The following is a 25,036-nucleotide window of genomic DNA, read 5'->3' on the forward strand; positions in this document are numbered from 1 at the left end:
GCTCTGCGCGGCGGGGAGAGGGAGCAAGAGGACGCCGGCGAAGGCTCGCCGCGAACGGCTGCCCTCTCCCGGGCGCCGCGGGCGTAGCCGGCTTGGCAATGGGCCCCTGGGACCACCGGGGAAGTTCAAAGGGAGTTAATTAAAAGCAGCGTCCTGGGAATCGAGGCGCCTCTGTGGAGTGAGCCTCGCTAGGTGAGATTGGTCGGGAGCTGTACGGCAGCAGGTGGTGGTGACCTCCAGGTGTGGCTGGACTACAGTTCCCATCATCCCTCTCCGGTTAGGGTAGCTGGTGAAAGTCCGAACCCTCTGGAGGGCGCCCGCTTGCCGAGCCCTCCTCTGCTGGGGTGGGATTTCGGAGGGATGGGTCTTCCTCCTCCTCTTCCTTTTAATTTCCTAAGGAATTACTAGCCAGGCACTGTTTCTCAAACTTGGGTCCCCAGCTGTCGTGGAACTAGAATTCCCATCATTTTCCTGCTAGCTAGGGGATGATGGGAGTTGTAGTCCCACAACAGCTGGGGACCCAGCTTTCAGCAAATCCCGGAACAGCAGAGTTCCACCTCTCTAATGAAATGGAGTGAAACTGCTCCAGGCCCTGGTAAGCTGGAATCACATGTAAAACATGGACTGGATCGGAACAGTACACAGGTGTGGTCTTGGGGCCTAGAAATTGAAAGTGACACCTACCCAGCTGGTCCCTTTCTGTCCCCTGCCTCTGGGTTAGTGGGAGCATTTTAAGCAGGGTCAGAGTTGGGGTCAGGAGACCAGGGGCAAGCTATGCTGGGCTTGGGGGCACCTACTGTGAGTTATTTTATTTAGAAAGATTTATAGACCACTTAATCATAAGCAGTGCACTTCATAAAATTATTCAGCTCTCCACATAATGAAATGCACAGTGCCAACAGTTCATGTTCACTTGTCAAGCTGGCAACTCTGGCCTGCATTGTGTTAACATGTACATTTTCTCATGATTTTAAAAATAAAAACCAGTCCCTGTTGGTGTGCTTGTGAGTGATGGTGTACCATTAAAGTAACTGTGTACTTGTGTTATTCTTAACCAATGGAGTGGGAGACACCAAATGTGATGCTTTTGTGGGGTGCTGTCAAGGTGAACTGGTCATTGGCAGTTTAGTGGCCTTTGCACAGAAGAATAGCCAATCACATTCTGTCTTGCGGAAGTCATCAGTGATGATGAGACAGCTATTCCACTGAAATGGCTCCATGGAAAAGAACATTTTCTTGGCAAAACAGAGCTTTATTTTGCCTTTGCTCGCACACATCCCGCTCAGTTTTGCCTTCTGTTCTGGTGCCAGCCAAACCACTCCTCTCAGAAATCTCTCCTGCCAACTATACAAGCCTTCTGTTTGCATACTTCAGTGTTGCAGTCTGGCTTTCACATGAAAGTGACTGCAGCTCAGAACTTTGAAAGTCTCCTGACTGACTGCATTGCAGTGACTCTTATCTATACCACAGACTTAAAACTGGTTTGATAGCCAGCTCTTCGTGCCCAGGGAAGCTGTAGTTCTAACAGAGAATAGTCAGCCCTTTCACCAAAGTAAAGTTCCCAGGATTCTGTAGGGCAAGGATGGCTAACCCCCAGTTTGGGAGTATAATCCAGATCCCAAAACTCCACCAATTTTAGAGGCTTCAGCAAAAAATAAAAACAAGCTTACACCTCTGAGGTGCGTGAAGACCCTCAGTTTGATGGGGAGGAAAATTGCCCTTCCTCAGTCATTACATCCATCACTGGAGGAGTGGAGAGAGAATGATAGCCCCACTTCTGACTTCACAGATCACTGAAGGGGGAGGCTATGTGTGCATGTAAGAATGTGGGGTGGCCACAGACATTTATGGCCAATTTCCCTGGGAAGAAGGAATGTTTAAACATCAGGAAGAGCTTTCTGATGCCAAGAGCTGTTTGGCAGTGGAATCAACCCACTCGGAAGGTGGTGGGCTCTCTTTCATTTCAGATTTGAAAGTGGAGGGTGGACGGTCATCTGTCATGGATGCTTTAGTTGAGATTCCTGCATTGCAGGGGTTGGACTAGATGACCCTTTGTGCCCCTTCCAATTCTATGATTCTGTGAATTCTTTCCCCCCTCAAGAGTATTATAGCAGTAGTATAGAGATCAAAGATAGAATAAACTGCTATAGCAGTTTCCTCCAATCCTCACAGCCTGTTAATTTCTGTAAGAAGGCAACGGACCTACTATAATTATATCCCCTATTGCACAAATTGATGGGGAGTTTGGCTGGATGACCCTCAAGGTCCCTTCCAATTCTACAACTCTATGATGCTATGGTTAAACCACTCTGATAATTGTAGCTCTGAGAGGGGAAATAAGGGTATCCTAACAACTCTGAGCACCCTTGACAAACTACAGCTCCCAGGATTCTTTGGGGGGGGGAGCTATGACTGTTTAAAGTGATATGATACTGCTTTAAATGTATTGTTACGAGTTTGTTGGTGATAGACTCATATAATCCAGATCCAGTAAGTGTTAGAATTTAATCAAGGCTTGGGGTGTTAAATTGAGTGCCATACTACTCTAATCCCTGGATCTAGCAAGTGTTAAATGCTAATTAACCAAGGCTAGGTTCACAGGGTTTTTGCTAGTCAGCAAATGGGTAGCGCACACCACACAGATAAAGCCAGAGTTTAAAGATATTGGGAATTATGTCACCAAGAAGAAAGGCAGCAAGATGAAAAGCCAGAGAGGCAGAACACGATGTTTGATGTCTGTCTGAATCTACGTTTGCGGATACAGTATAGGAGAAGCAAGACCCTTTGGGGTCAGGTGGTGTGTGTGTGTAAATAAACCACATATCATAAAGACACCACAGTTTCCCCTATGACTCATTTGCAAAAGGAAACACAGACCCTGGGTGAGCACCTGGCACCCCCGGGATCTTTCATTGCTCAAAGATTGGGGTAACATGCAACAATATTGTGCAGACTGAGCTTTAGTGCAGACTGAGCTTTAGTTAGATACAACGTATTCCAAGCTGCACTTCAGGTCCAACTGTGCTGGTCTGAAACAATAAGACCTACGGCTTTACTGAGTTGTGTGAGCATCAGAAACATAATCATTCTGCTTTGGTTTGGCTTCTAGCTTTCTGAATAAATTTACATGATTTTCTGTCCGAAAGCTTCTTAACAAGTCAGAATGGCAAATGTTGAAATTTGCCTGAAGCTTACTTGGCTGGCTTTCTTTCTTTCTTTCTTTCTTTCTTTCTTTCTTTCTTTCTTTCTTTCTTTCTTTCTTTCTTTCCTTCCTTCCTTCCTTCCTTTCCTTCCTTTCCTTTCCTTCCTTTCCTTCCTTCCCTCCCTCCCTCCCTCCCTCCCTCCTTTCTCTCCATTGCATGTCAATGTTGTCCTACTACTACTGCATTTGCATTTGGATATACAGGTGTGCATTAAATAATGAACTGCACCCGCAGAAGGACAGAATCTCCCACCTGAGCTTATTGTTGGGCAGGTGGGCAGGATCTCAAGGGACTTGTTTTTGCATAGCTGATCATCAGGGCTTGCAATGATTACAGCAATTGGGAGGAGATTTCCTAGTTTGGGTAATAGCAGGTTATAACTATTGGCAACATTGGTCAAGGCACCTCATAGTGGTTCCCAGTTGAATGGCTAGGTCTCAAGAGTCATCTGAGGGAGGCAGTGTCTAGAAATCAGAAGAAACCCTCAAACCTAGAGCAACTTAAACAGTTGCAGTGTACTTTGGTCTCTAATTATAGCTTCCCGTTTTAGGCTCCCCCAATCACTGGGGAGTGCTATCGATGTTGGCTTTAGAACTCTAAAGGTAATAATTGCCAAAGATGTGCTCCTGTCCTCCCCTATCCCATAAATGCTTGTATGATCCCTTCAAAAAGCAACCTCTTATATTTTGCCGGTCTGTCTCTTGCTAGGTATCTGCTCATGAAACTGGGAGAGAGGAGGAATGATATGTGGCTACAGAACTGATAAGGATTAAATACAAAATGTGGCTGTCTCTTATCTGGGATGAAATAGCTGTTAAGGTACATGAAACAATAAGAAAGGGGAAGGAATTTGAGATGCATTTTAAGTCTAGCCTTTCCATTAAGTGGCATGAAGCAATCTCATTATGCAAAAGATTCTGAGAAGACAAGAGTGGGGAATGCCCTCTTACTCCAGCATCTATATTTCTGTGGCATTCAAAAGCAGGGGAGGTTAGGGAAGCTTCATTTTGCCCAGGCATAGGCAAACTAGGCCCTCCAGATGTCTTGAGACTACAATTCCCATCATCCCTGACCACTGGTACTGTTAGCTAGGGATGATGGGAGTTGTAGTCCCAAAACATCTGGAGGGCCAAGTTTGCCTCTTTGTTTCAGTTGCAAATATATCAGCTGATATTGCTTTAGAAGATTAATATTATGTGAACATTATATTTCAAGATTATTGCAATGTCTTAACATTATTATGTTATATTTATCACCTTTAAAAATATTGTGTCTGACTCTTTCCCTATCTAGGAAATCAGATTCAGGCATGGCTCATACAAACTGTAGATAAGGTCCACGGGCGTAGCTGGGGAGCAGCTCCCCCCATCAAGTAAATAAATAAAAATAATTAACTGACCAATTGGTTCTGCCCCCCACATAAAGCCTGCCCCCCTAAAATAAATCCTGGCTACGCTCATGAAAAGGTATTGAATTGTTTTTCCTGATCTACGCCACTTCAGACTGCAGGTGGGGAAATCTTTTCCAAATAAAATTCTCCCTGCACACAGAAAACTAACAGTGCAATCCTATGCATATCTATTCAGAAGGAAGCCCCTTTGAGTTCAATAAATTTTGGCACAGTGATAAAGTCAGGGATAACCTAGCCTTATCCCTATTATGCAAGATAAGAGTGGTTAGAGGCTTGGTCTAGGACCTGGGAGAGACCAGGGTTCAAATTCCCTCTCAGCCATGAAATTCATGGGTGACTTTGGGCCAGTCGCTGCCTCTCAGTGTAACTTGCCTCACAGGGTTGTTGTGGGGGATTAAATGACATGAGGGAGAACCATGTATGCCACCTTGAGTTCGTAGGAGAAAAAGAAGAGATAAAAGTGCAATAAATAAATAATATGTAACACATTTAGTCTTCACTTCAGTAACAGCCCACCTTCCCCACTTCAGAGGTTCTGCTTTTAATAAGAAGACTGTAAGAACAGGCCACATGCAAATCCTTGTTGTTACATGCCCTGCATTTAGCAAAGGAGTAATTATTCTAACAACAAATAGCAATTTGTCATGTGAGAGCTCTGAAGGATATGATGCAAATGTTACACATAATTTATTAGCCCACGTATTATTAATTATGCACATGATAGCCATTTTTTAAAACTTCTCTTGACCTTCTAGTGTTGCATGACTGAGGAGCTCAAAGTGTAACTGAAATATTTCATTTCCATCTCTTCTCTTTTCAAAACCAAAATTGAGCTGGATAGCGTTGTTTTTTCCGTCACGTGAAATTGAATAAGATCAGCAAGACTAGTCAGCAATCAAAGTTAGAGAACCAAAGGTCAAATGAAACTGGCTTTCTTTGTTCTAATTTATACATCAAGTGGGCTGTTTCCGCTAAGTGGCAGACCCCCACACATATGAAAAGTGTAACCCATTTCTTCTAGTTGCTCAGTTTCTTCTGCATACTCAAACCAACAAAGTGGAGGAAAAGGGGAAGCACCTAATATTTCTTATCAGAACTAATCTAAAGGTCTTTCTTTGGTTCCAACTGGAGGCCTCTTCGTCACTAATGTCAGGAAGTTCTCCGAAGATAGGCACTGGAATTTCATCACAATGAGCTACAGGACAACGTGCTGATTGAAGATCAGGATACTTCGTGGGGCGGCTGCCCCATTAACTTAGTTTTGATCCCCCAACTTTATGCTTTGCCGCACCAATTTATGGAAGATTTTGAGGTTTTATGACTTCAGACTGATCCCTTTTTGACATAATCACCCAGAACTATCGGACCTGAATACTTCTTGTCATTAAAATAATCATTTCCAATCAAAACAATTATTCAACATGGCATTTTACCCCCACCAACTTCTTCTAAAATGCTCCACACAAGCGTAAAGGTAAAGGTAAAGGTACCCCTGCCCATACGGGCCAGTCATGACTGACTCTAGGGTTGTGCACTCATCTCGCTCAAGAGGCCGGGAGCAGGCGCTGTCCGAAGACACTTCCGGGTCACATGGCCAGCGTGACGAAGCTGCAACTGGCAAGCCAGCACCAGCGCTGCACACGGAAACGCCGTTTACCTTCCCGCTATAAAGCGGTACCTATTTATCTACTTGCACTTAGGGGTGCTTTCGAACTGCTAGGTGGGCAGGAGCTGGGACCGAACGACGGGAGCTCACCCCGCCGCGGGGATTCGAACCGCCGACCTTACGATCAGCAAGTCCTAGGCACTGAGGTTTTACCCACAGCACCACTCGCGTCCCCACCACACAAGCGTACATGTGAACAAAAACGGGGAAAAAATGACATGTGGCCATAGCTCAAAAACTTGACCTGATTGAGCAAAACCAATGTGATTTTTGGATTCAGTGCATCAGATTCGTCCTAAATCAACTGAAAAAACGCAGACAACAAATTTGTTGTTGACCAGTGTAGACAGCCCAGCAACAGAACCACAGAGCCATATTATTAATATATACTCAGGTCTGGCTTCACCATTAGGCAGAATGAAGCAGGCACCTCATGCAGCTGATTTTGAGTCTCATGCAAGAGCAGCAAATATAAAGTAATTTAATTTATCACCATTTTATGTTTACTGCCAGGGAGGTATGAAGATACTTCAGGGGTTTTCTGCATCAGGGCCAGAATAACTTGACTGACTTTTAATACTATGCACCATGAATGTGGGCAAGGGGGTGGGGACCATTTATTTTTCTACCTCCGGCAGGAAAAATTCTTAAGCCAACTTCTAAGTCTTCAGAAACCCAGTTTTATGTATCAAAATGTAAAATGTAATTAATTTACCAATCCAGAAAGCACAAATATGTTGTTACAGAAACATCTACAAATCAACATTTTACACCTAGAGCAATTATGTCTTCAAAAGTGAAACACAATTTTATTTTCCCCCACCTTCAGGCGATTCTTAATTGTCTGTCTAGAATACTGGAAAGGCTTTAAAAAAAACAACAACAAAAACAAAGCATGCAGCCTCCTAATTCTCAGCCTCCTAATTACTCTGGTTTTGTAGCTGTGATAGAATGTTTAGAAATTAAATGTTGGGTTTCCGAAACAACATTTGGTCTAATCTAGTGCTTTCCCGGAACTTTTGTACTCATATTTGCATATGGTTCTCCCACTTCTCATTGGACATTTCCTAGTTTGGCCAGTGACCAGTTTTCCCTGTGCCTGACTTTGTCTCTTTTCCATATCTGGGGATAGCCCCTTTGAAGCACATGAACTTTGCCCTTGAAGAGGCTTTCTTCATACATGATTTTGTGGCTGTCATCTTGGGATTTACCCTAATATTTAGGCAGAGGGGTTTTTTTTCTTTAAAAAGTTTAGGGGTACTCTCATTTTCCTACTCATATTGAAATAATGTTCCTCAATGAGGCCAAACTTAGATTCAGAAAATGTTTAGGGGTATGCGTACCCCCAGAAAAAAAACACTGCATCTAGGGATATCACAGATTAAAGAAATAATATGCATAAATGTATTAGCTGACTGGCATGACCATTTTAGAAGTTAGGTTACAATCACTTCAGCTTTTTTTTTTTTTTGGTCTTACAGCAAACACGATTCTGTGACATCCACACCGTACATAGCTCCCCGCCAATCCTGGAAAAAGTAGTTTACCCCTCACAGAGCTACAATTTCTCAACTCCCTTAACAAACTATAGTTCCCAGAATTCTTTGAGAAAGTCATGTACATTAAAGGTATGGTCTGGGTGTGACCTTTGACTGCTATTTGAAAGGTCCTCCGCAGCTGATTATATTTTAACCAATGTTCTAACTAAATTATCCCAACTCTGATTTATCTCAGATAAATATCCTCCTTTAGTCAAGCCTCAGAGGATAACAAACAAAAGAGGACAAACATGACTAGATAAACATTGTTCTAGAAGGAGATGGGATATAGGCAACATACAGAACAAGTGGGAAAGAAGAGCCCCACCTTTATATTTACAAACCAAAGCATCCTTCAAATGTTGAGAGCTGTATGTGTCTTTTACAGCCCCAGGTGAAAATGAGCATGATTGACACATAAGACACAAGCACCAAGAGGAGGGAGCAAAGAGGTTAACTCTCTATTGATCTTTTACAACTTTGTTGTGTCTATAAAATGTACTAATTCAAGTCCAGCCTTGTGAATGACAGACTGAGCGCAAGGAGACCATGGAGTGCGGCGATCCAGTGTTTTATTATTGAGAAGAGTCAGGTGAATGGTTAGATGAAAAGCTGTCATGTGAAGCCATGTTTTATTTCAGGACCAAGTGGATAAGCTTCTATTGATAAAATTAGAATAGGAGAATACATAAGATACCACTTGAGAGGCGGTTGAAAATAATACACAGATAAGCTTTCCTAAGTCATATAGCTAAATACCAGGTGCTTGGGAGCTTGAAGGCATCTAGTCCAGCATCCTGTTCTCACAGTGGCCAACCAGATGCCAGTGGGAAACCATTAAGCAGGATCTGAGCACAAGAGCATCTCTCTCCTCCTATGGTTTCCAGCAACTGGTGTTCAGAAGCTCCCTCCAACTATGGTAGCCATTGACAGCCTTCTCCTCCATGAATTTGTCTCATTCTCTTTAAAGCTATCCAAGTTGGTGGCTATCACTGCCTTCTGGGAGACTGAGTTCCATAGTTTGACTATGTGCTGTGTGAAGTACTTCCTTTTATCTGTCCTAGTTTTTCCCCCAGCATTCAGTTTCATTGAATGTCCATGAGTCTTCGTATTCATTCACAAAGCCCTAAGCCACTTAGGTCCAGGGTAGGGACCACTTAAACCCTTAGCTCAGTGGTTTTCAACCAGGGTGCCTTGAATGGTGGTCAGGGGTGCAGTGGGCAACACTGGCCTCTGTCCCTCTTTCTTCCCCTCCCTCCTCTGATGCCCTCTCGCATCTCTGCGTCCCAAAGGCCTGCACAGCTGTTTGTTGCAGCAGCCCTGGCTACAAGCTCTCCAGATGAATGGTGCCTCTGGGGGCAGCTCAGAGACCAGAGGCGGTGGCAGGGGCTGCCCAGAGGACTCCCAAGGAGAGGAGGCCGAGGGAACACTCCACAAGGGAAGGTGTTTGAAATAGGGTGTGAGACTGCCAGCTCTGCAGGCAAGTGGTGCCATAACTGGGCTCCTGAGCCCCACAGGGGTGCCACAGAAATAATGTAGTTGGTCAAGGGAGCCATAGACTCAAAAAGGTTGAAAACCTCTGCCTTACCTTGATCACTAAGATCATCTGAGGGAGCACTGTTGGTTATCTCCCAAGTTGGCATGGCTCATCGGGCAACGCCAAGAAACTGAGTCTTTAGTGCAGCACTCAGACAACAGAGAACCTTGACACGCTTGCTAAAAACTTTTTTATACTGCCATGCTTAGTTTAGGCAATTAAGAAAGTATCTTTCTGTAATAGTTAGAATGATGATGGTCTGAAATTTTAATTTCCCCCACAGTTTTCACTGTATTGTTGCAATCCACTTTGGTACTTCTTTATGATACAACAGTGTGTAAATAAATAAATAAAAATTTAGCCTGGACTAGGCTTTCTCTCTGCCTGGTACATGTTGAAATCATTGCCAGAATGGACCCTACCTGAACTGTGCATTTAGTCATTGAGGTTGAATTTGTGGAGAAGCTTTGAGCTGTTGTTGTTGGTTGTTTGGGGGAGGGGGTTGTAACCTAGAGGCATTCTGTGATGTGCTTCCATCCACTACTTAACAGGGGAAAGACTAAAAATTCCAGAGCAAAAATTCATTTACATATACTGGGAAAGGTCTTCTATCCTTTCTCAACATCTAACCAAACATATCTGTGTTATTTTGTAAGATCTTGAATTCAAGGTTATGTTTGAACGTTTTGAGTAGAAAGAGAGGCCTATGGCACCAAGAGAATGTTTAACTTGCTTTGGCTATCTGGTTTGCTTAATGCTTGTCTAAATCTGAGCTGAGTCAATAAAACTTTGTCCATTGAGAGGCAGACCTTTCAGCACACAACCTGCCTGTCCCAAAATGAAGACTTGCAAACCTATTTTTGTGCTGCTTTTATTTCTCTTCTCAGGTAAGGTTGCTTTTACATTGCTTTTTTTAATGATGCAGACAGAGAATGTGGACAAGGTTTTCAGAAATAGTTTGTAATCTTCAAACCAACTTAAACTGGATTTATCCTCTAGACTTGAAATACACTGAGCCCATGTAAGTGTTTGAAATGTAGTGTCCTTATATGTTTAATTCTGATACCTAAATAAATTTTCAAATATATTCTATAAAGACAATGGATTTTCTAAATGCTTTGCAATCTCAAGAACTATGGTACTAAAAGGATTGGCTCGGGGATTCTGTGGTCACATTTAATGTAAACTAGGATGCTTTTATGCTGAAATTTTCCAAACACCCAGTGTTTGGATTTGCAAACTATGACCCATATAGGTATACTTAATTATGTAGGTATGAAGATAGAGATTAGTCTGTTATATGAAACATATATTGTGCCATGCTGTATTTTGACTTGGTCCTTTTATTGTATGAATATCCTCCATTCTCCTCTTATAAATATATTCTCTTCTTTATATGAATATCCTCCATTCTGCCTTTAGCTCAGGGAAGATTAGTTATGCTTCTCCAGACTATCGCACCCAGGCAACTTTCAGAGCAAGATATGCTTAGGTTCAGCCACAGAACTGTTTCATATCTCATCAGACCATTCTCTTGCTCGAGTAATGTTAGTGTAATAGGCAAAAACTACACATGATGATAAGCTGCACACATTTCGTGTTGTTTCAAGGATGCTTTCGACTGTCCCTCAAAGGGCAGTCAGCAGCTTCATAGGAAGGAAACCTGAACTATTTATTTTGGGTATGAGACCTGGAGCCTCAAGGGTAGTCAATTTGGTGCGCTCTAAAAATGCTGTTGGACTACAATTCCTGTCATCCTTGACCATTGGATTTGCTAGCTGGGGCTAATGGGAACTGGAGTCCAACATCTTCTGGCTACCCCAGCTCTAACTGAAGTAACTCAGCAGCCATCTTAACTACAAGGTGTTTCTTCTTCCCACAATCCACTTGGAGGCAGAATGTGCAAAACTAACTTTCTGGACTATATAAGTAGAGTACAATCATAACCATGAAGTCCGTGGTTCATTAAAAACTGAGAAGGGGATCCGAGATCTTGGTCCCAAGGCACATGATGCAACAACTTCAGAAGATCTGGGTTTGCTCATCACTTGTATATCCCCTGAGCTCTATTCATGGAAGAAAGGATATAAATATTAATCATAAAATAATACCTTTCCAGGTGTGGCACTTTAGTTTGGTCCACTAGTTTGTCATTGGAGGTCATCTCATTCACAATGCATGGTATGTTCATATGTATTTTGCTGCAAGTCAATGCATAGATAAGGGACATGCCTGCTGTGTGCATTTGTCTTGCAACACCTGTGCAGTGGTCACTGTTTTCTTCACATGCATCTCTTCCCTTGGCTTGGTGAAAGGTAGGAAGGAGGGCTCTGTAGAGCAACCAGAAACCAGGGAGACAGTGGGGAGAAAGCAAAAGAGAATGCTTCCTGTTTTGATGGTTGTAAGAAATGCTTTGGGTTAAACCACAGAGCCTAGGACTTGCTGATCAGAAGGTCGGCGGTTCGAATCCCCGTGATGGGGTGAGCTCCCGTTGTTCGGTCCTTGCTCCTGCCCACATAGCAGTTCAAAAGCACGTCAAAGTGCAAGTAGATAAATAGGTACCGCTCCGGCGGGAAGGTAAACTGGTGTTTCCGTGCGCTGCTCTGGTTCGCCAGAAGTGGCTTAGTCATGCTGGCCACATGACCCGGAAGCTGTACGCCGGCTCCCTCGGCCAGTAAAGCGAGATGAGCACCGCAACCCAGAGTCGGTCACGACTGGACCTAATGGTCAGGGGTCCCTTTACCTTTACCTATGTGATGTTTTAGAAAAATATTTCTAATTATCTAATTATTCTAATTATTTCTAATATCGTTCTAATAACATTTAAAAGGTCAGTGTAGATCCAGCCAAAGAGCTGCAACCACACAGCACTCTTTAAGATTTGGTCACAGTGGCCTTGATGCAAAGGCCATCTCAGCCAATAGACAAATTTCATTGGACTTTGGAAGTGGTTCTATAAATCTGTCCACAAAAATTAGTACCATGTCTCCTTCAATTCTTGGTCTTGACTCAACAAATATTGCATATCTATAAGAGCTGCCGGATAGAACTCAGTCTAATGATCACAGTCTAAGGCTACAATCTTCACTGGTCTACTCAGAAGTAAGCACCATTGAATTCAATAAGGCTTACTCCCGGGTGAATAGGATTAGGGTTGCCAGTATGATTCAGAGCAACCCTTCTTACCCTTTTATTGGAGATCTATAATCTCTCACAAGCAAGTGTGCCCCTCAGCTACTGACGGTTCCTCCTTTTGTTTCAAAGCTCAAAAACACAAAGTATACCATTATACAGAGGATACTGTTTCTGCATTCAGTAGCCAAACACCACTCACTGACAGCTTTCTCACTGCTGAACTGAACAGGGCAACAAAGCATTTTCAGTAGATTTAGCTTTTAATCTGCAGTTGTCTGGATGTTAGAAGATTACTTCTCCAAAATAAATAAATAATTTTACAAAGATTAATAAAGTGTTAGACTATATGATAAGATTTTACTGGTGGGTTGGGTCTGCACTCAGTACTTGCATTGAACAAATTGGACTCTTTTTTCCCTGGTCATTTTCCCTCATCACTGATTTCGGAGCATCTATTTAAAGCCCAGATTACATAGTTATTATGGTCAATGTGTAGGCATTCCCTCCTCTGATTCTCTCCCATTTTGGTTTTTGCTGCAGAAAAATCAAATGACGCACCCATAGTGGTAAAATAAGCTAAAGAAAGCAATAGATGATTTTACTGCCTTTTACATGAGGCTGATAGCCTGCCTCCCTTTCCCTCATCCTAATGCAGATCCCTTTAGCAAGGCAAAATGGGTGACCTGAAGTCATTATGCAGCAAGTTTCTCCACCCAAAATGTCAGCCAATGAACTGGAGTGGGAATGAGGGCACTCACAGTGCTATGATATGACATCATGAGACACTGACATGACATCATGAGAAGCTCACACGATAAAGAGGCAATTTTCATAATGGCAAAATCCAAAGAAGAAGCATCTTGAATAACATCTCAGAGAGGGTGACCATGTGTCCTACTTTACAGAAGACAGTGCTTTATTTAAATAGTTGTCAGAAGATAGCCCTTTGTTCAAAGGAGTCCTGTATTTGAATGGCTGCCCAGTCCTAGTCTGGTTTAAAGCAACTGGACAGTGGACTGAGTGGTCATCTATGTTGTGATGGCACATGACAACCCCAACCTGTGCCTCAACACATCAAAATTGCCCAGATAAGTCACCTTTTCCCAATAATTTTGTTACTGTTTTTATTAGCTGCTGCATTTTCACCTTTTAATCTTGCCTCTTTGCTCATTTTCTTTTAGTTCGAGGAGATCAGCTTGATGAAGACTATGTAAGAACAGATGGCGCATGGATACTTGGTCAACAAAGCCAGGTCTATAGGACCCTCAATATAGAAGGATGTGCACAGAAATGTGAAGCTGAAACAACATTTACTTGCAGGTAACCCTGACACTGTTACATCCTGTCAAGGATGCCCAAATGTCCTAATGATCAGTTATGACCTCAAATGTTTTGTATCCATTAAGACTAGGGTAGCCATGTGTTCTACCTAAAGAGGACGTTTATCTCTTTGAAGGGTGCCCCAATCTGGCTTAAATGTGAAGAGCCATCAGAAGAGAGAGCAGGGGTCTTGAAGTTGGCCCTCAATGGTCAGCACAAGGGTAACCAATGTGGTGTCCTCCTGATGTTGTTGGACTATCACTCCCATCAGCCCCAGCCAGGGGGGCAAATGTCCAGGGATGATGGGAATTGTTCCACCTTGGTTTCCACACATTGCTTTTTGGGTCCAGGTTCAGATGACACAACGTGGTTTGTTTCCCAGGAGCACAGCGGTGGAGGAGTGAAGTGCCTGTTCATATGAAGCCATATTTTATTTTAACTACAGTTTAATGGGACACATGAATCAGGTTGAACACATTTCATAATAACAGCCTTGATGTAACTTCTGCCTTGATGTAATTTTGTACAAATGACTTTCAGTGAGTGAATTCAATGCAATCGAAGATGGATAAAATTATACTCAGATTGCATTCGCACCCCATTCACATCTTGCCATTTCAACAGGTCTTTTATATTTGCCGTCAAAGATCAGCAATGCATTACACTGGGCGACAACACCAAAACAACAGTTGTGTTTAGAAGGGCAGATGCAATTCTCTTTGAAAAAAGAAGTAAGTGTATACAGCTTTTGGCTATCATGTCTTCTCTAGCACCTTATGCAATGTCATGTGTTCACAATATCTTACACGATTGACAGCCGAGGCCATTTGAAATCTATTTGATGGGTGTTTTTGTCAAAGAAACAGTGCCCTGAAGAGAAAAGAATTCCAAGGTCATTCATGGGCTACTGCCATCTTTTGTCACACACGACCTTAGCCTCAGTTTAAGGAGGGGGAAACTGGTTATTTGAGGAAATGAAAATATAGCTGCTAATATTGTTTAAGGTGTGGGTAATCTTTGGCCCTTCAGATATTGCCAAATTATAACTCCCATTATTCTGGCCATTGCCCATCCTTGGTAGGGTTGTTGGGAGTTGTGGCTCAGCAACATGTGGAGGGCCAGTGGTTTTGTGTGCCTGGTTTACAGGCTATTCCTTATTATTTGGAATAATTTCCTGAAGAACTGAGTTGCCTAAAATAATTGAAAATGGCTTGAGTTAAGCCAGAGAGGGACCGCTGGAAACTCCAGAAAATAAGGCAGCCCTGGAGCATCTTCAACTAGATCACTCCCCTCCAGGAAGGCTGCTCTTACGTTCTTAGTCTGGTATCCAATGTCTTCATACTCAAGGTGTGATGTTTGCTTTTAAAAATGCTCTCAGGACCAAAGTATACATGACACTTCAGATCTGTGAATTGGATTTCCTCACCATCATTTTCCTAGCTTAAAATCACAAAACATTAATGTTCTTATAGGATGCCTTCCTTGTAGCCTTCCCCATCCTGGTGCCTTCCAGATGTTTTGGACTATAACTCCCATCATCACTGATCACTGACTGGGGCAGATAGGAGTTACACTCCGACAACATCTGGACTGCAGCAGGTTGGAGAAGGCCGTCTATATGCCATGCAGCTTAGTGGTGGGAGTTAATTGGGAAAACTAGATCATTCCCCTCCAGGAAGGCTGCTCTTACGTTCTTAGTCCAAAATTCGCTAAACAAGTATGCTCATGTTCCTATCAGCAGTTGAGAAATAGGTCATGTCAGCCAAGATCTTGACATTTCACGGACACTTCAAGACTGCTCCCAAAGGCTGTGCTGGGATTTCTTCAAGGGTGGAGAGGAAACAGCCAGCGAGGGAACAGATGTCTCCTGTAGGAGGATATTTGGCAATGACTTCCTCATTTCTTTCTCTGCAGTAGTGCTGGGCTAGTACACAGGAGATCTTCAAACACAGCCTTTGATGTGGTGTTGGCAATAGATATCCCAAGAAAATGAAATCCCCATTGCCTGTATGCAATTGTTTGCCTATCGTTATGTGTACATGCTAGATTATAGATTGTGAAGGTCTTTAAAGATCTTCATTTGTCTCTTTGGTTTTCCAAATCTGTGATGCAAAGACATTGCCACTGTCTGTATTGCATTTCTCTCACATGAAACAAAGATTCCTTTTTCTGACCCTCCTCCACAAATACTAAAAGTAGACAGAGTTTGCTATAATTGCTTCCCATGCACAGAGGTTTGTGCCAGCTGTCGCAATGATGTGACTTCATTGATGTACTTAATTGAAAACAACAAAAACAACTTTTTAGAGTGGTGTGTTTCTTATAAACTGGGTATTTTATTTACTCCCTTTCCCAGTATGGTTAGCATTTAATTAGCTATAGTTAGCACAATCAACAGATTGTTTCACATGCACTTTTTAAATGCAGGATTAACTTCTGTTGAAGCAAATTGAGAAACTCTTCACTTGCACCTTTTAATATGAGACTAACTTCAGTTGAATCCATTTCGGAAAAGTGTTCCTGTCTGCTGCACTAATTAGCATCTGGCAGACTGTTGGCAGCACTGAATAAATTATAGTTGTTTGGCAATTCCATCCCACCCTATTAACATGCTGCAGAGTCTTGCTGCAGTGACTGCAGGAAAGCTCTCTCACATCCCTGTGTGAATGGGCTTTTCCCAGGTCATGCAATGACTTCCAAAAGGGACTCTTAGCCATTAATTTATTTCCCTATGAACAGAGCTCTCCCCACCTGGACACACCCATATACCCCAATGCTACACAGCCACCAACAGTGGCTTGCTAGTTTCTTTTGATGTTTCCACACTTTGGGGGCACTTCCAGACCCACAGTTTATTTGCAAAATATTTAGTTCTTATCCCACACTTTTCTCATGGAAAATCTCATCCTGTCATTTTCTAGCCACAAGCAGTCAAGTAAAAAAACAGATGAAACTTTGCAACAGAAAGTGGGGAATGGCAACCACTAGCTGACAATGGACCCCTCAAAAATTTTTGTGTGTGTGTGCATTCAGGATTATTTGTGCTCATGATGGCATTGGGGTTGTTACACATGAGATGGATTCCAGTACTTTTTTCACCTGCAAATGTTTCAGGGCAGGCATACTGCTGTATTTCCAGTTGGCACATGCCTCCGTTCTTCTGGCTGAAATCCTGTACTTTTTTTAAAAATACCACAAACGTTCTGGGGGAAGGAGTTGTCCTGATTTTGTTACAGCACAAGAATTCCCCCTGCAGATGGCGATAATGTGGTAACACTGAAGAAGCACCACAGAACAGCGAAGAAAGCCAAATGATGTGTGGATGGTCCAGCATTAATCCACCACTGACACACTATTATTGTGTTAATGACATGTTGCGGAATACACCTGCAAGAAAAACACCACCCTGAAGGGGCCCAGTATCATATAAGCTCCATACAAACCTATCAGGATGAACATTGCAGTCTGGAAACTTTTCGGGTAGATAGACTTAGGCATTAAACATAGAGCTGCTATAATGGCATCTTGATATTATACATTGCCCCATCCAGCAAGCAGTATCCAATGATGAAGAGTGGAGGGCGGGAGGAGGCACAATGCCATGACTTGGGGTAAGCATTGCTACTTACTGCGGGAGAAAGAAACTCAGCACAGTGCACTCATGCTTCTTCTGGTTCACACACAAAATGTTGTCTCTCTCGCTTGATCTGTCTAGCCCATCCACCTGCAATTACATAGGGAACTTGAAGTGCGAACCAGGATGCCACCATTGTCTGTAACTTATTTCAGCTGCCACAATCGTAGGATTGCTTCTAGCTCGGCCCACATTTCCATTCTTTGCATCAGCAGCACTGATTTGTGTGCAGAAAGGAATGTTTTGTGTGAACCAGCCTTTCCTGGATAGTGGCTTAAGCGTGCAGTTAGAAGGAGGGTCTGTGCAGCACCACCTGGATTGCACTGCATTTTGTACAGTATTGTTTATTTCAGTAAATGGAAAGTCAGAACGTTAGATTGGGGTGCATAAATAAATTGTGTGTGTGTGTTCATTAATTCTGAGTGGTGGTGCTGTGTAGTAGCTGTAGCAATAATAATGATAAATAATAATAGTAAGCATTGTCTTTCAGTGTATCTACTTGAATGCAAAAGAGGAACTGGACAAGACTACAGAGGAACTGAATCTAAAACTCAGAATGGAGTTGCATGCCAGAGATGGGCAGCCACCACTCCTCATGTACCCAGGTATGATCTGTTCCCATCTGAGAATGAGCCGCTTTCCACTTCGTGCAATGTATAGATGTTCAACTAGACTTTGCTCTCTGAAATATGTAGGGCACAATTCGGTAAAAGTTAGTTGTGCCTAACAAACTCCAATTATCTGCTTAATTACTTGTGAGTAGGCCCCACTGACGTCTGCACGACCAACTTCTGTGTAAAGATGCACAACATTGGGTTGTGAGTCCCCTTGATTAAAGCCCAATCTTTCCTGTGATCTTTTAGGATTAAGTCCCACTGAGTTAAGTAGCACTTATTCCCAAGAAAATATGCATAGGACTGCAGCTTAAGGTGGACCACCTTCTCATAGAAATCTACAGTGCTGCACAAAGCGACTCTTATGCTAATAATATTCTTTTTTAAGCTTTTCATGCAAAACAATATAAAAGAATTGCACTTTGAACATTATCAAAACCAAATATTCAAGGTTGTCCAACTAAGTACTTCTCTGAGTAGATCCATTGAAAGTAATAGACTTAAGTTAGTAATGTCCATTCATTTCAATGGGTTGTAATCATCATCATCATAATCATCATCATCATCATATTCATACCCTGCCCATCTGGTTGGGTTGGCCCAGCCCCTCTGGGTAGCTTCCAACACATAATGAAATGTCAAACATTATAAACTTCCCGATACAGGGCTGCCTTCAGATGTCTTGTAAAAGTTGTGTGGTTCTTTATCTTTTTGACGTCTGATGGGAGGGTGTTGTAGTGCTAAGGAGATCATTTCATCAGCGTAAGCATTTCTGTTTGTCTCTCTCCTCTTCATGCACAAGCTGTTCTGGGGGGGTGGGGGGATCTCTTGAACTTCCAGAACAGATTTGGGGGTGGAGGGAGTGTTCGGTTGCATTAGTGGGAATCTTTACGCTGGTTTCTGCTAGCATAATGGGTTCATTCAAAATGAAACAATGGTCTCTGAGTATGACTAACGTAGAACACAACCCTCAGTAATTACACATAGTCTTTAAAGACATTTCTTTTGCTGCTTCTCTCTCTCTCTCTCTCTCTCTCTCTCTCTCTCTCTCTCGTGTAACAAACATGCCTTTTAAGGATTTGTGACTTTTAACCCACTGCAATTCAAGCCATGAGCCAGATGATTGGCCAAGAAGACAGAATTTATGTACTTCCTGACTGCCATGGCAGTCATAGGTGGCAAAAGGATTCATCAGAGCCTGCATTGTTCTGCAGTGACAATAAGTTATAGCTCTTACGGGGAAACGATCCATGCTGAATTACTAACCTGACGTTTAGATAGGATAGGCAAGTAGCTATTCATTTCTCAGTGCCTCATTACTGTTTGCTTTGCATCCCTTGTGAAAATATTTTCCATATGAATAAAGATACTTTAGTTGTGCAGGACACCGAAAGAGCAACAGTTTTGTATAAACTCATGGATGCAAATGCAGTTGATTCAGACCAGAGCTAGTTGTTACAGAGGATGGGTAGCTGTTGCTGAATGCAGTTGCAACACCATGTCTCCCTTCTGCTCTTTCCTCCAGTAATAGCTGCTGCTATAAGACGTATGGCATTGTCATATTATTGCCACATCCCTGCCTCTGCATGTAGCAGGCAATGGTGTTGAATGGGGAGATAGCCTATAACAGGGATGTCCAGCTTCCAACAGACAGTGATGGGGAGCATTGATCAGAGTTGTTGAGCTTTTTTTAGGGAGGAAGACCCAAGGTCAAATAAATTTGTTTGGCTCCCAAACAAATCGGCTCCCAAACGATTCAAACCCGGAAGTAAGTGTTCTGATTTTCAAACAATGTTAGAAGCTGAACATCTGGCACAGCTTCCGCTGCTTCCTGCAGCCAATCAGAAGCCACGCTTTGGTTTCCGAATGTTTTGGAAGTCAAACGGACTTCCGGAACCGATTCTGTTCAACTTCCAAGGTACGACTGTATTCTTGATCTCTGTTTTCTTCCTTCTTTCTAGGTACTCGCCTACCACTAACCCTGATAGTGGATTAGAAAAAAATTACTGTAGAAATCCGGATAATGATGAGAAAGGTCCCTGGTGCTACACAACGGATCCTTCTACAAGATTTGATTATTGCAACATCCAAGAATGTGAAGGTGGGGTTGAGCGCACCAGAATTTTAATTTTACAAGGCAATTTTAAATGCAGCATATACTCAAGTATTGTTCTTTTTAATGATGAAGAAACCCAGTTTTCACATGGCCAAGTTATTCATAATATCAAAATACAAATATTGTAGCAGTGCCTTTGTAGAAGCATTACTCTTCTGATTAATTCTCACTAGTGTAAGCTGCTGTTGGGTTGTTTGGTAATCATTCGTAAGTGGACAGAAGAGTTCCCCAAGACTAGATTTTAAGACACAGAAAACTTTATTACAGAAAAAAATCCATCTTGGCAATAATTAGTCTGCATTAATCCAATTTTGATGAAGCATCATTATGTTTTTATTCTATAATACCCACTCTGGGATCATTTGGCAAAGAAGGGTCAACTAAAAGACAATATCGCACACCCACACCCACACACCAGCAATTCCATTACCCCAACAAACATTGTACACGTGCTCTTAAAAACATTTTTATAATAGTACATAAGACAGCATAATTAAAAACTTCAGGAAGGCAATATGAACAAATTACTTACTACCTTAGATTTTGAAGGGCAGAGTAGCTTAGCTCCGACACCTTCAAGGAACCAGTCCTGATATAACCTGAGCTCTAAACTTCCTAGTGGCTTTAATAGCCTTATAATATAAAATCAGAACTTGATCACTAAGTCCTATTATTGTACACAGTAAGTGGGGAGCAGAAGACCTAACATTCCCCCATTCCTCCTGCCTGTAAGACAAGAAGACAAAGCTGCATGACTCAAAGAGAAACATTTATCCTTACAGAGCAATGCATGTACTGCAGTGGGGAAAACTACCAAGGCAGGGTCTCCCAAACTGAATCTGGGCTTGAATGCCAGGACTGGGCTTCTCAGGAACCTCATGCTCATGGATATATCCCTTCAAAGTAAGTCACAAGTCAAAAAAACCTCACCAATTCAACTAATGGCAGTTACCCATGGTGTGTGGAACAGAATGGGGGATAAAAGGATAACACATTGAGTTATATGAAGGCTTCAGGCAGAAACCATTTATTTTGATGATTAATGTATTGCTCAATCCTGCAGTTTCTAAACAGTGTACAGTAGGGATACAGCATGGAGTCCATCACCGATAACATAAAAAAACTTGGGGGTAGAAGGCATCAGGCAATCCTAAAGGTATCCTAGACTCAGGTTGATAAAGGCTTTGTAAATTAATACACAAGCCTTGGACTTGGCCTTAAAGAGTTATGTGCTGCTGCTAACCTGCCCTCGCCCACAGTCTCAGTGCAGCATTTTGCTCCAGCTGGAGCTTCTGGATTAACCCCACGTAGGTTGCAATGCAATAACCACGACTGTACTATAGTTTTAGTTCTTCTGCCCATTGAAATGAATGGAATCTGTGTAAGATGTCTCTGGGTATATCTAGGATATAGGAACTTCATGTGTGGAAACTACAGAGCTCAATGTGTAAAATATGTGCTTGATTCCGAAGTCTTTGGCACATTGCTTTGCAGCTCAGAGCACATGAACTGCATGTACAAAGCCATGGGTTCAAGGAAGCGGGGGATGGGAAGGATCCCTGCCTGACACCCTGACAAACCGTTGCAATTCATAGAATCATAGAGTTGGAAGAGGGACCCTGAGGATCATCTTGTCTAACCCCCTGCAATGAAGGGATATGCCACGGTCCCATACAGGGATTGAACCTGCAACCTTGGCATGAGTAGCACCACGCTCTAACCAGCTGAGCTGTTGGGGTCAAGAGAAGGCAATGCTGAGACAGAGGGACAGATAGGATGACCTGGCAGAGGGCAGTTTCCTGCACCCCCCCCCCCCCAAGGAAACATAATAACCAGTGCAGTGGTCAATAGGCAGAAGCCTCAACTTTCCCATGTAATGTTCAGTTTTCCAGAAAAGAATCTGAAGTCAAACTTCTGCCGTAATCCTGATGGTGAGCCTCGCCCTTGGTGTTTCACCACCAGCCCGACTAAACGCTGGGAATTTTGTAACATTCCTCGGTGCAGTAAGTATTTGGATGATCAGTTCCAGGTTTGATGTGATGATATAGCAATATGTTCATTTTCCTTTGGCATCGATGGGAATCCAACACTCAAGTAGAGGAAACCTCAGTCCTTTGATCTCACAAAGTGTATGGTAGCTTTTTGGCAACACCAAACATTCCACAGAATGGAACGAATATTCCACTTAAGGAAGTAGTAAATTGGATTGCTGTCTCTTAGGTGTTCTGAAGATGCTGGCTTCATTTGCTTCCTCTTTTCTGATATAGCGACACCCCCACCAACCTCTGGCCCAGGGCGCCAGTGCCTTGCGGGAAGAGGAGAAGACTATCGGGGTAACGTAGCCGTCACAGTATCGGGGATCCCATGCCAGGCCTGGGCCGTCCAAGAGCCTCACAAGCATGCCAGAACGCCAGAGAACTACCCTTGCAAGTATGTTAAACTATAGATCCAATATTGTTATCTCAGTCTTTGAGACCAGAAATGCATTGCAGTAAGCTTGTCATCTCTCTGGTTTCCTAAAAATAAGTGCAAAGTTGTTCCAGCATCAGTTGCCTTCATGCATTTTCTGTTTTAGGCATTTAGAAAAGAACTATTGTAGAAACCCGGATGGCGAGAACATGCCTTGGTGCTACACCTCTGATCCGCAAAAACGATGGGAATACTGCGATATTGCTAGCTGTGATGGTGCACCGGAAGCTACTGGTAAGAGACGCTGCATTAGTGCATCTGCAGTAGATGTGAGCAGAACAAGCCATTTTGATATGGAAAAAAACAAAGAGCTCATGTGACAAATCTGACTATGATATCTGGGTTTCATTTTAAGAAGAGGCGACAAGCAGATGCAGAGTAAGTTCAACCCTTTGGGTAGTTCATTATGTTGATTTTTATCTGTTGCATCTGTTGTTCCTTTCTGCATGAGGAATGGGCTGAGTCAGAATTGTATATTAACTGAATAAATTCCGTCTGTTCTTGGGACTGGCTTGCTTCCCAGGCAAAATTCCTATTGAATTCGTAGGAACTTTTTTTCTGAACACAGGATATTTGCTTTGATCTATACTGTAAAGCAGGATGCAAATCAAATCCACAAGAAATAAATTAGGATTGGGCTGTCAATCTGAACGATATATTGCAATATAAAGCTATTAATCTGCAATCTGCAACAAGAAGGCTATTGATCATTGATAAAAGGTCCAGATGCTCTTAAGTCACCATTTCTTTTCACTTTGCCTTGCTTTCTTGTAGCCTTTCTTGTAGCTTCAGGGAGCCTACATCATTCTTGTTGGGAAACTGCCAGGGAGATATTGTCCATCATGGCCCCAAGCCGGCTGCCGGACGTCCATCGATCTCCCGTAGCCAGGCAGATCCAGCAGTTAGCGACACGAAGCCTCAGAAATAGATTGCCACATTCCAGGCTTGTGCACACTGTTTATCAGCAGAAACCACAGCCAGAAAGCTTGCACCGCAGAAGAGCATAATTTACAGACTTTATTTAGCGTTGAACAGAACAAAGGAAAAACATGACGGTTCTGAGTCAGTGACTCCGACCGACTGACATCGAAAGGAAACAGCAAACATAAACATCCTGTGAACAGGACATGCGCAGACTCTGTGACTTACAAAGCCTGCTCCCTTTTTAAGGTGGAACGGAAATATCCTAACATCCTCCCCCTTTTCGTGTAACCTGTTGTACCTGTGGTTCACTCAATTGCAACCTTTGTACATAAACCTTATGTTGTTCTCTGTTAACAACCTTAGACAACAGATCAGCAGGAATTTCATTTCCTGGCATGTAGGACACCTGAATCAGTCCTTTCTGAATACACTCTCTTGCACGATGTAGCTTAATCTGCAAGTACTTGGTTCTTTGCTTGCAACTCTCGGAGTTCAGCAAAGCCAAACACGATCTATTGTCTTGATACACTTGTATAGGACATTTCACAGAAACCCCGATGTCCTTAAACAGTTGCATCAACCATTCACAATCCATGAGTGAAAATGACAGAGCATTGAGTTCTGCTTCACAGGAACTTAGGCTCACTGTTGTTTGCTTCTTGCACAACCAGTCAAACAGGCAGTGGTTGTACATGTAGCATACTCCAGAAGTGCTCGTACCATCCGTGGTGTCACTTCCAAAACTTGCATCTGCAAAGATTTCAAGACCTCCAGTCTTCTGACTGGTGAACCTCAGCCTGTAGTGCATAGTCCCTTTCAAATAGCGGGCTATGCGCTTCAGAGCTTTCCAATCCTGAACCGTAGGATTGTTGGCATGTCTGCTAAGCAGATTACAGCTTACAGCTATGTCAGGTCTTGAACATCTGGCAATGAAATTCAGCTTGCCTAGAATGCATCTGTACAGCGTTGTGTCAGAAAACGCTTCAGCAGTACTGTCAACCTGGTAACCTGTCACCATCGGTGTGTCTGCTGGGTTTGCATCAACCAAATTCAACCTGGTTAATACATCAGCAATTTTCTGTGTTTGGTGTACCAGAAAATTACCTGCTTGGTCCTTCTCCACCTGCAGAGAAAGATAGTTGGATACCTCACCAAGATCCTTCATGTCAAAGTGCTCCTTCAGCTGAGCTAGGGTGCTTTGATAGAAAGCCTGATTCTTCCAAAACATCAGAAGATCATCAACAAAACATAAACAATACAGTTTGTTTTGCCCCTCCTCCTTGACAAACACACATGGATCAGCTTTGCCCTGGTGAAAACCTAGAGAAAGCAACATTTCAGTGAGTTTTGTGTTCCAACACCTAGCACTCTGCTTGAGACCATATAAGGATTTCCGCAGTTTACAGACCATTCCCTTCTGTATCTGCATCCCGTCAGGTGGAAGCATAAACAGCTCCTCGTTCAAAATC

At 42.8% G+C, this 25,036-nt stretch overlaps 1 protein-coding gene across 1 annotated transcript in view; it reads left to right on the plus strand.

The window, feature by feature from the left end:
• The first annotated feature begins 10,085 nt into the window (after positions 1-10,085).
• The window catches only part of PLG (plasminogen), a 30,811-nt gene continuing 15,860 nt past the window's right edge, over positions 10,086-25,036 (plus strand). The window contains exons 1-9 of the mRNA XM_028723838.2: positions 10,086-10,242; positions 13,672-13,810; positions 14,435-14,541; positions 17,935-18,049; positions 20,020-20,159; positions 20,957-21,077; positions 22,059-22,177; positions 22,442-22,604; positions 22,750-22,877. Coding sequence (XP_028579671.2) covers positions 10,194-10,242; positions 13,672-13,810; positions 14,435-14,541; positions 17,935-18,049; positions 20,020-20,159; positions 20,957-21,077; positions 22,059-22,177; positions 22,442-22,604; positions 22,750-22,877 — 1,081 coding nt within the window. The 5' untranslated portion in view covers positions 10,086-10,193. The remainder of the gene's footprint in view (positions 10,243-13,671; positions 13,811-14,434; positions 14,542-17,934; positions 18,050-20,019; positions 20,160-20,956; positions 21,078-22,058; positions 22,178-22,441; positions 22,605-22,749; positions 22,878-25,036) is intronic.

This window comes from Podarcis muralis, chromosome 3, assembly GCF_964188315.1.
Source record: "Podarcis muralis chromosome 3, rPodMur119.hap1.1, whole genome shotgun sequence".
Classification (NCBI taxonomy): domain Eukaryota; kingdom Metazoa; phylum Chordata; class Lepidosauria; order Squamata; family Lacertidae; genus Podarcis; species Podarcis muralis.